The following is a 12,842-nucleotide window of genomic DNA, read 5'->3' as shown; positions in this document are numbered from 1 at the left end:
AGTATGTTTAGGGCTCGGGGCCCATAACCTGTTGGAGCAGCGAGTACGAGGGGTAGTGGTTGAGTGAGAAGGTAATGAATTCGGGGACTCTCAGTCCCCCTTATATACTACAAACATATGTAACTAGAATATACTACAAACTACTATAACTATCTACAGTGTCCTATATGAGACTAGTACGTGCGCGTATGCACGGGATCGGCATACCGGAGTTGCCGGTCCGCCTCGACTATTCAACAGTTTCATATTATGCCTTTGGTTGCTGAAGGCTCGACATCGAGGTACAGTTATTGTTATCCGTCGGAGAAATACACCGCTATTCAAACTGTTAAATGCGAGTCAGAGACTCATAGTGGTGACGAATTAGAAAGTCTTACACAGTAATTGTAACCTTGTTCGGGCGAACTGGTCGTTCCCTGAAATTGTGAACCCATGCTTCAATCGTCAAGGCCCCCAGAACGCTCGCACGCCCCAGCGGAGAGGTGGATTTCTAAGACTGAGTATTTGAGGTGTGCTGGCGAGAAAGTGCAATCTCGCGCGTGGACAACGACGAATATTGTGATAAGATCAATCACGACTTGGTTCATCACAACCATCACTCTCCTAGCTAGGATGCTCACCATCTCTGCTCTACGTGCGCGTGAGGGCCCATCGTCTGGCCCTTCGCACCGTTTCTGGGAGGATAAGGCGTCGTCGAGCCACCTCGATGACATGGGTACGTACTCATTCCTCATCTGCTAACATTATCATCGTCATTTCGTCAGTCCACAGAGTTGACCTGACGTGACTATTTCAACGTCCCCATCTTTTTCTGGACAATATCTTCGCGTAGACTTTCGACTGCCTCTAACACGCTGCGATCCTGGGGTTTCCGATTTGCCACACGCCTCCCAACACTCTTCCTCCCCTTTTGCCGCATCCTCATCGTTGTTCAGTAAAGGCCATGGCCGCAATTTTTAGCAGCAACCTACATGACGCTATTGAGTGCACTAATCTCAGATGTGTGGATGATCTTGATGGACCAATGCACAACGGTGAGGAATATTCTCTATTTCAGATCCGTCTTCCACTCATACACACATTATCTAGTACCAAGGGCTGTGCGTATCGCAAGCCGCTCGCGGGCGTCCATTTCTCCTCAATGGTTCTCTACCGTAACTCAAACGCAGGTAAGGATCCTCTCTGCTTTTCGTCGCTTTCATCTAACCCTCCTCATAGTAAAAGCTTTTCGGGTTGTGAGATCAAGAAAAGGAGACACCATTCAAAGGTCGTCACCCAGCAAGCCTCACAACCCGGTGTACTGATGTGGCAGATAACCGTGGACAGGAGGGATCGTCGGACACTTGGAGGATGTAGGTTCATTCAATGTTAAAGTTTCAGCTGTTGCTGATGTGCCCTCAGGTCGGCAGAATTCAAGTTGGCTCGACAGTACCGTTCGGCGGGGACATGATCTCAAACATACCACGGGTTGTTCGAAGACTTGGCATTTCTTCCATTCCGCTCGTTTGCACGCCACGTATATGGGCCTGGCCGTGGTCGTCCAATTGATTTGGTTTGGTAAATGAGATTTCATCTGTACCGCTCCTTTTCTATCTCTCACTAGTCCGATATAGAGCTACCAGTTCCTCGAACCTGCAGGAGGTGACGTGTGGTGCTTGGGTCGGCGGTGGAACGGTGGACTGTCAGACACTTGGCATCCGAGAGAAGGGACGGAGGACGATCGTACGGGTGACATACCATCACGGAGGCCAACTTTCGGCGGGTGTCAGACGTCGTCATGGGGCAGGGATTGCTAGGCGGGTGCAACTGGGTTTCGTCTGCATTGTGGAGCAATGTGGCTTCTCAGTAACGACGTGCTGCAGCGTGGTTTGGCTTCACCATAGGCCATACGTCTAGTGCTGTGGAAGGCTGTGGTCGGCTACCGAGATCAGTAGTCTCGAGTTCCTGTGGGTGGGGACAATGGTACAACAAAAAGGGAGTGTTAGTTCGAGCAGCAATTCTGTGGTCGCGTTTGGGTCGCGTCAGCCGGGGGTTGCACTGTACAGATCCGTGCTTTGGGAGAGAAACTGGCCTTCAATAGTAGGAGCGGTTAAGAAACCGTAGGAAGGGAACCTAGCTAGACCCATAATCCTGTCGCACTCTTGGTACATACTAAGTACTTGCAAGAAGACGTTTCAATATTTTGTTATGTCGTGATCACATGACTACAACACCCTCTCAATTAGACTTGCACTATGTCACAGCAGTCACAGGACGTTACGAGGCACATGATAAGAGAAGGGCGAGCTTGTGAGCAGACTGGAAACTCTTGTCGCCCTTTTGGTGGAGAGTCGATTTCCCCGCCAAACCAGAGGGGGTCACTTCAACAAATAAGCCTTCAATTTCAAAAAAAAAACACCCCAAAGTTAGTACTGTACTAATACAACCAAGTCCTCGGGCCCTATGGGGCGTGACACATTTTCACCATCTCTTCGCCGCTTCAACAGCCGATGTGATGCGTGATGAAGAGTGTGATGGCTTCGGCGCTTCTGCAGTTGACCCGAACAGGGACCCATCATCGGTTTCAAGCTTAAAATCAACTCTAAAAGCAACTCTAATTACTGATGCGTTGCCCACTGTGTAAACCGATGTTGAATGAAAAAAAGTTTATTCTCTCTCTTGTTCATCATGTTCCTGGAAAAAATCCCACCACGTATGCGTGCTGAGTTCCTCCCATCTCCAATGCTCTCCGTGACACAATTCTTGAAATTTCCCCTACCGAGACAGCTTCCTGAGACCCATAACACCCATTCTGGCATCAACGCCCTGGAACCACAGCTCTCGTTTGGTTGCCAGGAGAATTCGAACGTTAGCCTTTCCCTGGAATTGCTACGAGATCTTCCTATACCGCCAGCAGCTCTAATATTTACACTGGAAGCGTCAGAATCAAGTTGGACTTGGAAATCCATACGTTATGCTCACCTCCCTGGTGATCAGTCCCGGGTTGCCTTTCCGCTTTGGATTTTGAATTACTGGGATGCAGAAAAATCAGCCATTTTAGAATAGGAAAAAATGACTTCGAAAACCAGGGTGATGCGTGACATCACCCTCACTTCACTTCCTTCGATGACCTCTGTGATGCATGATGCGAAGTCATGGTCGTATTAGTACAGTATATGAAAGTTGACTTTTACAATGAGTAGAACAAAACAAGGGGGTACCAGCAATAGAATGCTGGACCAGTACCCAGTTAGTTAGTCCAAGGTCCAGTCCAAAAAAAAAAGAAGGAATCTTCAACAACTTAGTTCCCAAATCATCGTAGAATGTCATATCAGTTTACTGTGACCCAGCCAGACTCCCACCTATGCTAACTAGTGTTGTAGAGTCCAAATAATAGTGGTTTCTGCTGTACATAATCGTGCTTATGCTATAATTATCTTATCACAAATCACAAAAATCTTTTTCAGATTTTTGACATGAAAATGGAACCAGTAGAACCTGCAATGCAATCTCAGGTAAGTAGTCAAGCATCTGTCAATCAGGTTACTTACTGGTCATCTTGACAGGGAAGTAATATGGTACCAATGTCAGAGTTGGTTTTTGATGCCGACAGATGCACCGTATGTCCAGAGTGCAAAGTATGCATCCACTGCAGCAGTGTTGGGATCTTGAACCTCACAATACATCATATGGGTTCGAAAATCTGCTGTGGAACAAAAGCAAAACATGATAAGGATGACAAGAAGAAGAATTCTTCCATACTCACCTTTTTCAAATGACCGAAAGTGGCCCCTGTGCCTTCAAAAGCCATGCCTACAACCATAATCAGTAACTGTCAACTGACAAGTGGGGCAAGTTTAACCTCTTCCCCCCCCCCCCCCAACATTCATAAAATGCTGCTCTCTGGACAGCCAGTCAGCAAACTCATTGCAAAATTCTGGTCTCTGATCAATAACCTACCAGAGAGTGTTCCTGAAGCGTTGGCTGATGATCCCCTTGCAATTTTTGAAGAAGACCCCAAGAGTTTTGATGACCTGAGCCTGGATGCTGAGGAACTCTGGGAGGTGAAGTTGAATGGGCTGCTGAAGGCAGTGTTGGGTTGGGGAGTGGATCAGAGCATGGATGGGATGATACAGCGAGGTCAGAAGGGTGTAGATGGCCTTGCAAAATTTGTGGAATACTTTATCATGAAGCATGGGGTGAGTGAAGCTTTATTCAAGGGAAAGCTGTTGCACCTGTTAGGAGAACTTGAGAAACTGTGAGTCTGATATGCTTCAACTTTTTTTTGGGGTTTGGTACTCATCTCTATCTGTGGTGGTAGGCCATTGACTCATACCAATACCACCACAGTGCCTATGATATCTTCCAAACCTTCATCTATTGATATCACCCAATCTGACAGAATGGACATATCAACATTGCTCTGTCAAGGATCAGCTGCAGCTAGCACCAAAAATGCACAGTGCACCATCATCGACATTGATTCCTTTGAAGAGGAAAAATTTCCTGGCCAACTGTGCAACCAACAATTAACAACAACCTGTAAGGGGTTTAAACTTGACTTCCCACCTGGAGTATCTCTACATACTGCATATACATTTGCCCTTCACACCAAGCATGTACTCCCATGGGACTACAAAGTTGTACTGGGTTTTCTGAAGGCGACCATCAGCTTTGTTGTCCATGTCAACAGTTGATAAGAAATGGAACACTTGAGGGAATTATCAGGCAGATGGATGAGGGTCTTCATAAAAACTCACCATTTGCATATTATGGTTTCAGTGGACTTCAGGAACTCCTTCAAAAGAAGAACCAACTATGGCATTATCGGACCAGAAGAGGTTGCTGATGGCCATAGCAAGTGGGAGTGTCAATCATGTTGATCATGTCATAAGTCTTGGTCTTCACCAAAAAAAGGGCACACATGGACTTCTGGCTTCATGCCTGGCAGTTGCAGATGGAGTGTACAAGCTGAAAAGCTTTACAGAGGAAGAGGACATGAAGGCACTCCTCCTCTGGAAACTTGCTGGAAATTGTGTGGCTGAAATCAACCATCAAGCTAATGGGGCACAAAGTGTCTCATGCCTTAGAACTTGGTCAACTGTTCCCCCAATTGTCCCCTTCCATGCATGGCCAACAGTGGATGAAGTTCACAGCAATGTAAACGTGATCCTCCAGGGTATACTCGAAGTGATGCACCAAAGGATAGGTTCGAGCATCATTCATGCTGCTGTTTTTGCTGTCTATAGACCAGTTTCCATCTGCATCGGTTTTAACTGGTTTATGACCGGTCTTTAGGCCAATATTTTAAAATTAAAAATTATGAATCAGTAAATCTATTAACATCTTTATTAGCTTCAAAATGAGCCCAAGAATGTTAAATTCCGTTAGGAATTGGTGCTTCTATAAAATAAGTCTTGTACATCTATTATTCCCAAAAGTAATTTACATTTTAATTCATATCTCTCTTGTTTTTTGACCAAATCATACATTCTTGGGTGCATTTTAAAGGGTATTTAAGGGGCTACAAAAGACCAGTCAAAACCAGTCAAGACTGGTTCACATTAACAGGTCTTTTTGCAGTCTTTACATCTCAAAAATAAAAAGACCAAACCACAGGTCCAGTCTGGTTACAGTCTTTTTCCAGTCATGAGACCAGACTTCCAAACACTAACACTTTCTGCCTTTTCCCTCCCTTCCTTTTCCCTCCCACTTTCCTTTCCTTCCCCTTCCTTTTTCTTTGTCCATCTCCCCTCCCTTTTCTCTCCCCCTTCCTTGTGCATCCCTCCTCCTTTTCTCTCCCCTTTCCCCGTGCCTCCCCCCTTCCTTGTGCCTCTCTTTCTCAAAAATTTCATCCTTTCCCACCTCTTTTATCAGCATGTATCAATTTTGCATCACATCTGAAAATAAAGGATCCATTTGCTTTGGCTTTCCTCTTAATCTTACCCATCAGTCTAACCTTTACTACAATTTCACTAACATGAAAATGCTTTCAATATTTCAGCTTTTGTTCACCCTTTACAGGTGTGGTAAAGGCAAAGCAAAGTTCTTGGCCTGGATTTTTAAAAATCCCATGCCTTTCCCAACATGAAATACTTTAAATATAATCAGAATGTTCCTGAAAAGAAAAAGTGTCACACTTTCTCAGGATATTCTAACTGGTAATATTGGGCAATGTTTCTCATGTGGTGATTGTTGAGAGAGAAAGGTGATGTGACATGTCACATATGAAAACCATGATCAACAAACATATGCACATGATGCATCCAAGCACATGTCCATGGGTCATGTGACTCATCACATGCATCAAGCCTCAGACTAGTCCTGTCTGAAAATCCCAATGGACCCCCACAGGACTGAAAAAATTGGCTGGTACATCAGCCAATACTCAGTCCTGGGACTGTGCAGGAATCCTCAGGAATCTGTGGGGGACAATAAAGACCTCTGGAAAGGCTTTGTTTTCAGTCAGTTACTGAAATTTTCAGATAGTCATCACAATCTTAACATGTATAAGATATCACAGAGGTCAATTGTTAGAAAAGTTTTCATAAAGCTATTTGAACAAGTTATTGACTTCTGTGAAGTAAGAGTTTATAATTGGTATATCTTCACTAATTTTTCAAGATCTTCCAACAGACAGTAACACTTGAGGCAGGGCCTAATAAATAATCAGGACAAATGTACCTCCTTAATTGTGGCCACTTGCAAAATAATGAAGCAAATGTGCATTCCGAAAACATCAATTCTCAAAATTAGAAAATGAAGAACAATAAGAACTTCAACCACATTTAATTTGCATATTTAAACAATGTCTTTGAGAAATAGTCTTGGTAGCCATGGCAATGATATGCGTTGCACGGTGATGACTGTGAAAGTGCGAAACACGCGAACAAGGATCAAGCACGTCGGGAAAACCCTAAACACCTAAACACTCACTCACACACACACACACACACTATCACAATCTCAGTGCACGAGTTCGAGGGCCTTTGGTATTAAGAAATACCACTTTTGTCTTCTTAGGTTTAAGTCTCAAGAGATTTCGTCTCAAAACGGGTTTTTATTATAAGGTGTGGTTTAGAATAGTTCAATAGAACAAAGTATGTCTTTCTGGGAACTTGGTCTCTTAAATGCAAAGTTCTTTGATCACAGTTTCTTTTATTAACACAAAACATGACTTCAATTGACTTTTATGACTCCCGTGAGTTTTTATTATGTCACTACGCTCCAAAACCAAGGGTACGAGTACGCTGTCTCGTCTAAATAATACTGTGTTTTTAAAACCTCTTATTCAAAAGTCTCCAAGTAAGTTGACTCCCAAGCATGCTGGCTTCGTTCACACTGTACTTTTCTGACCACGAAGAAATCTCCTTTAATTGATTACAACTGTCCACCTCCTAAGTTCCTACTTGGAGTGCAACTAGCTGGTCAACGGGGGGGCGATTGCTTGCCTTTTGACCTGCCAGCGCGCTCCTTATATACTCCAGGAACCCCTATCTACGTTTTACATGTGTTTTAATGCGGGATACTTCGGTCCGAATTACAAATATGAAATTTAATGAATGTGTGGTATATTTTGTAGTCTATCTCTGTGAACACTACAGATTTTGTAGTGTCGCGTCTTTCATTTTCAAACGCATCAGTGTTTGATGCATACGCGGAGTTAGCCAACGTAGCTATTCTTAGCTTGGCATGGTCTCGCGTGTTTCTTTCTATGGCCCGGTTTACCGGTTTGACAGATGACATCACAAAATGATTAACGTTTCCTGATGCGTTGATGCGCATGCGTACGCATTTACCAATAGTCTTCGGCCTTCCGTCGCTTCCGAGTTTTTAATTAAAATGCCTTGTCTTGGCTCGTCTTTTCATTACGGAGGTCGGGAGACACTCTGAAGGTGTTTTCAAATGTCTTTCTTAATTGTCAGGGGGTTCTTATTATATTTCATATAATAGAATGTGTCTTTTTCTCATGTTTGTACTTGTGATGTTCAGACGCATCAGTCTTTGATGCGTACGCGGGAACTGCCGTACATGTCTTTCTGAATGGCCGTGAGCCACGCTAAGTCTTCGTATGTTTACTACCTAGGTGTAGTTTAGTCTTTCAATGTTTCAGACATGCCGTTTAAGCGTCTATGTCGTCTTTTCTGTATTTCTTGTATAAGCACGAGTTTTCACAATAAATCCATTATGTGTTTCTAAACCCTTTGGTAGTAATGCAATTCTTCTCCCTGTGTTGGGTGTTTACTCTAGAACCTCTTCGTGCTCTATTTCATGGTAGGTGAATCTTAGATAGGATCCAAGTATAATGTCACAACGCGTACTGCTGCCAGTTCCAAAGCCTTGTCCTATTTTCAGATTCCACGCATTTGCATTTTTAGTCAACTGCGCCGGGTATGCGCATTGACTCTTTGTATCATTGCAATTGTATGTAGTGTATTTATTAGAGATGACCTTTATCAGTAAAATCGTTAAAATTGAATTTTATACGGGTGAAATGGTTTCATCCGTATCATCTCCCCCCCACTATAATACTGACCGTCCTCGGTCATTGCAAGATTCCCTTCTGAGGACGTCTTTCTCTGGACTTTGTCTTGTGGTTCACACATTTTTATATTGTAGCGACGGATCGCCAAGATTTTCCAGGATTGACTGACATACCACTGACATTTTCTGAAGTTGTCAATGTCCGCCACACCGACGTTTTTCCCGTTATAGTAGGCATCTCACACATGTCAAGTCAAAAACTTCCGAAATTCTATTTTTAGACGCAAGCGCCCAATAAACTTTCTTAAGTTCTAGGATTCTCAATGATTCGCAGGAACCGCAACAAATCGGACACGGAGTTCCTCTGGAACACGGAGGCCTTTTTGTTTTTCTCGTGCTAGAAAAGAGGGCCCTTTTTGATCATCTTTCTTTCCCATAGTTCCCTTTCTTCCCTTCACATTCCCCTCTGCTTGTCGTCTTTATTTCATGATGACTAGCTGGCAAGTGCTTTTCGATGGCTCCATCTATACTCGCGCCGTATTCCACTCGGCTCTCTCTCTGTTCGGCGAGGACAGCCTTGCTGACTGTGATGGCGAAGACATCGCTAAACTCTTGACCATCGTTCATCCGCTCATGGTAAACTTCCTTTTTCTTCTTTCTCTTTTATTCTTTAAGCTAATATACTTATAATAGCTTCGTTATATCCGTTCTCTTAACGATGGCGCGCAAGAAACTCAAGGCGATCTTCGCGTCCGCAAATCACTTTACAACGCGTGGGCTGTCTTGAGTACCGATCACGCCAATCAGGTATGGGATGAATGGATGCTCGAGGCACCTGATGGCGACGACGACTATTATCCTGAGGTATGATCTCTTCTTTATCTCTTCTTTTTATTTTAGTCTGATCTCTTTGTTTCACGGGGGACTTCGCTGTCCCTGAGCTTACCGACGACGAGCTCCTTCAAGTGCTCCCTGCGATTTGTGATGCGCCCGTCAAGGCCAATCCCTTTCTGGCCTCATCCACGCTTGTCGCTAACCGTAATCCATCGCCTGTTAACGAGGGGTCTGATCAAGAGGACTCCCCAATCTTTGTAAGTTTTCTTATCCTATCTATTCCGTTCTTTTTCTGATTTATTCTTTACTTCTTTTTAGAAACATCGTAAAGGCGTTCTCGCGTCGCCAGGCCTCATGAAGTTTACGCCTTTGCCACCGAACAGTCCTCCCGCTGCCGGCCCTTCTCACACTTCCACCACTCCAGCCGCTGGTTCCGCTGACGTGCCCATTCCTATCTCCTTGTCACCTACGCTGCCTCTTGGCATTATGCCGCCTGTCACTCTGCTCCCAGCTGCATCTGCAAACGCTCTGATGATCCTCGTGGTTCCCCGCCTCAATATTCCTAAGGTGGAGATGCACACATGTCATGATCGTCCCGCAAAGGCTCTCGCCAAGATGAAGAATATGCTCGTACTTGCGCCAAGCACAAAATCCAAGGCGAGTAAACGCAAGCGGAGCCCCAGTGAAGAAGGAGAGGATGGGCAATCGGACAAGTCGTTCATTGCTAATCCACCTCCTCGTAAACGTGGACGACCCCGTAAGAACTGTACGTTCTCTTTTTATCATATTTATTCCTTTTTAAAAAATCTAACTTTGTGTTTTTATTGTAGCGCCGGAGGTCATCAACCCCGACTTGACGCACAATAAGAAACGCCTCCATAAGACTTTTTCTTTTTCTCAGTTCATTCCTAGTTACTAACTGAAAGCTTTTTCTTTTTCTTAGTTCCTCCTCATCAGCGGTTTATTGGAGCGTTCAACGTCCCTACCAACTTAGAGCATCTTTTCAACAAGCCTTTTGTAAGTAATTTTATTATTTCTTCTCTTTTTATTTGCTCAAGTTCTCTTTGTTCAGATGCCTGAGCCTTGCGTTCAATGCTCCATGGGCAAGAACCAAAAGGAGGAGAAATGCCAGTTTCAAGGCTGGGGTTACCCCTGCGTGCCCTGCAAAACTGCGCATTTCACTTGCTGTGAATACAGCCTCAAGCCTGTCCGTCATGCCGAAGTCCACAGCATTCTGGGACGTCACCCTGCTTGCTTGGCTCCTGAACGTAAGTCTTCGAGTTTATATTTTATAGAGTTTTTCTTTCTAACTTCTTCTATTCTGTAGTTATCGTTTCTCATATCCAAGACGCTGTGTTCGATCAACAGCACATCTGCGCGAATCAAGCAATCATCGACTCCCTTATGTATCGTCGGGACACCAACATGCGCCGCGCTGCCCAAGCGCTCTTTGATCTCGCCGCTATCGAAGGCAAGGAGAGCTTGGTCGGTACTATTTTTCAAACGCAGGACGACTTCGACCATTATTTCCCTTTCATCATGTCCTTCCTTGGCGACCTCAGCGCCCCTGTCGATGATTCCGAAGATGAAGATGCCACCAAGAACTCTCGCGACAATCTCACAGAGATGGCCGTTCTGTTCGAGAAGATCTGCCCTGGTCATCCTTCTGCCGAAGACTCTGACGATGACAATGAAGACAATGAAGATGAGGCTCCGGCCAACGATGGGTGAGCAGGGCCCTTTTCATATTTTTCTATATATCATTTTGGACTCAGTACGATATTTTACGTGCAAACTCTCATTATATCGTATTTCTTTGCACTTCTTGTAGTTTTTATTAGGTAGACTAATAAAAGCTTGTATCTTGTTGTTTTCTACTAGTGTGAAAGAAGACTGAAGTCGCTTAAGCTGACTTAGAGACTTTTTCAACCAATTTCTAAGTTCGTTCTTTAATTATAAAATCGCAAAACGTTTGTTTCTTGATTTCAAAAGGTACATTATATGTTATAATAGATCACTATCCTCCCCCCTACTTTTAAAATCAACTGTCCTCAGTTGTTCCGCCAAGCGTGAAGAGTGTGTCTGAAGCAATGGCAATTCTATTAATAGCACCTGTGATTATCATATGCGATACCTCCTGAAATGATGCTCAACTCCTGAATGAGCGTGTTGTCAAATTGTTCTCCATTCTCTAGTCAGGGGTGTAGAACAGTGGAACTCGTTAAAAGACGGGAAAAGTTGTCAAGTATTGTAGCACAATTCACAACACTTTTACCCAGCTTAAACATGGCACCTCCTGCACCTCTCGCTTCTACTCTCGTCATCCGTGACAATATCAACGAAGCATTTAAGACCTATGCCAGCTCGAAGCCGACGTTCCAGCCTTTTGTTCTGCTCAGCATGCTTTCTAGCATCGCTGGACTCTGCGTACGCTTTTTCATGATATATACATGAATGTCATTTTTAATTCTTATGTCTTGCTTCTTGTTAGGGGACTCTTGTCACCAGTGGTGATCCCGCCATTTTCACTGATCACAACTTGTCGGAGCCTGTCTTCATTGTTCGCCAAGAGTACAATACTCTCAACGACTTGGACAAGTCCGTTACCGATCCTGTAGGCTTCAACATCTGCCGGGACTTCTGTAAGAAGGTCCAGATCATCTGAGATGCAGGAAACGCACACACTGCAAACATTCCAACATACTGACGTGAGAATATTTTGAAAGTATTTTGATGGTACATAAAATTTTCCCAAAATACCATCCACCACATATGTGATTGGTATGAAGATATATATTTTATTACCCATGCTGAAGTATCTGATTAGTATTTTGATTGTATTCAAATGTTTTTCCTCAATACTGGGTCACATACTAGAATAATACTTCTATCACAGTATCTTAACTTTGAACAAAATATCTTCAACATACTGATCGGCCAATATTTTAAGAGTATGATTCTTCAGGATAAGATACTTTAAAAATATTATATATAATATTCAAAAGATACTTATATGATACTAGAGAGTAGATATAAAGGGAATATCTTGAAAGTATGAAAATATATCGCATTTTCATATTGGATACTAACACAATATTAAGCAGATATTCATTAAAGATGACCAACATACTGAGATGCCAGTATTGTGTTAGTATCAAGAACAAACAAACAATACTGCCTGACAGGTATTTTGTTGGTATGGAAAAAGTATGAGAGTGAAATATCTATATACTCTTTAAATATTGCAGGCAGAGTATCCAAATAGTATGCTACGATATTTTATCATACTGTTTGAAAGCTACATTTCATACTTTTATAATAACAGCATAATACTGGTGTATGGAAATTCAAAAAGTATGTGAAGGGTATGACATTGAACAGAATTTTAAAATCAACAATTTTAATGTGAGGATTCAATACTAGATGAGAAGTAATGAAGATATATCATAATATTATACAATACAATATCATGTCAGTATCAGAAGGGTATACAAATTTCAATTTGGTAATTTTGAGGTGGGGATTAAATACTAGTTGAATACTTG

At 43.2% G+C, this 12,842-nt stretch overlaps 5 protein-coding genes across 5 annotated transcripts; all 5 read left to right on the top strand.

The window, feature by feature from the left end:
* Positions 1 to 249: 249 nt before the first annotated feature.
* Positions 250 to 1,450, top strand: LACBIDRAFT_328442 (uncharacterized protein; the record flags this gene model as incomplete). The annotated part of the gene is made up of 5 exons (XM_001882541.1): positions 250 to 380; positions 450 to 715; positions 936 to 1,169; positions 1,241 to 1,352; positions 1,402 to 1,450. 5 exons carry the CDS (start codon positions 250 to 252, stop codon positions 1,448 to 1,450), a joined length of 792 nt encoding a protein of 263 aa, XP_001882576.1.
* Positions 1,451 to 3,461: 2,011 nt separating this feature from the next.
* On the top strand, positions 3,462 to 5,277 carry LACBIDRAFT_328441 (uncharacterized protein; the record flags this gene model as incomplete). Its single annotated transcript, XM_001882540.1, has 6 exons — positions 3,462 to 3,494; positions 3,546 to 3,599; positions 3,891 to 4,178; positions 4,200 to 4,237; positions 4,301 to 4,521; positions 4,931 to 5,277. The coding sequence occupies 6 exons, from the start codon at positions 3,462 to 3,464 to the stop codon at positions 5,275 to 5,277; spliced, it is 981 nt and encodes a 326-aa protein (XP_001882575.1).
* Positions 5,278 to 7,152: 1,875 nt separating this feature from the next.
* LACBIDRAFT_328440 (uncharacterized protein) lies at positions 7,153 to 8,442 on the top strand (the record flags this gene model as incomplete). Its single annotated transcript, XM_001882539.1, has 8 exons — positions 7,153 to 7,180; positions 7,218 to 7,224; positions 7,278 to 7,284; positions 7,562 to 7,709; positions 7,972 to 8,028; positions 8,191 to 8,253; positions 8,358 to 8,370; positions 8,412 to 8,442. The coding sequence occupies 8 exons, from the start codon at positions 7,153 to 7,155 to the stop codon at positions 8,440 to 8,442; spliced, it is 354 nt and encodes a 117-aa protein (XP_001882574.1).
* A 507-nt stretch (positions 8,443 to 8,949) lies between these two features.
* Positions 8,950 to 11,142, top strand: LACBIDRAFT_299547 (uncharacterized protein; the record flags this gene model as incomplete). The annotated part of the gene is made up of 8 exons (XM_001882538.1): positions 8,950 to 9,099; positions 9,157 to 9,327; positions 9,405 to 9,554; positions 9,616 to 10,063; positions 10,241 to 10,314; positions 10,370 to 10,565; positions 10,625 to 11,024; positions 11,073 to 11,142. 8 exons carry the CDS (start codon positions 8,950 to 8,952, stop codon positions 11,140 to 11,142), a joined length of 1,659 nt encoding a protein of 552 aa, XP_001882573.1.
* Positions 11,143 to 11,583: 441 nt separating this feature from the next.
* On the top strand, positions 11,584 to 12,731 carry LACBIDRAFT_328438 (uncharacterized protein; the record flags this gene model as incomplete). The annotated part of the gene is made up of 5 exons (XM_001882537.1): positions 11,584 to 11,724; positions 11,789 to 11,939; positions 12,546 to 12,561; positions 12,623 to 12,651; positions 12,721 to 12,731. The coding sequence occupies 5 exons, from the start codon at positions 11,584 to 11,586 to the stop codon at positions 12,729 to 12,731; spliced, it is 348 nt and encodes a 115-aa protein (XP_001882572.1).
* Between the last annotated feature and the right edge of the window lie 111 nt (positions 12,732 to 12,842).

This window comes from Laccaria bicolor, genomic scaffold, assembly GCF_000143565.1.
Source record: "Laccaria bicolor S238N-H82 LACBIscaffold_17 genomic scaffold, whole genome shotgun sequence".
Taxonomy (NCBI): Eukaryota; Fungi; Basidiomycota; class Agaricomycetes; order Agaricales; family Hydnangiaceae; genus Laccaria; species Laccaria bicolor.
The sequence above is the reverse complement of the archived record's forward strand: the minus strand, read 5'-3'. Positions and strand labels throughout refer to the sequence as shown.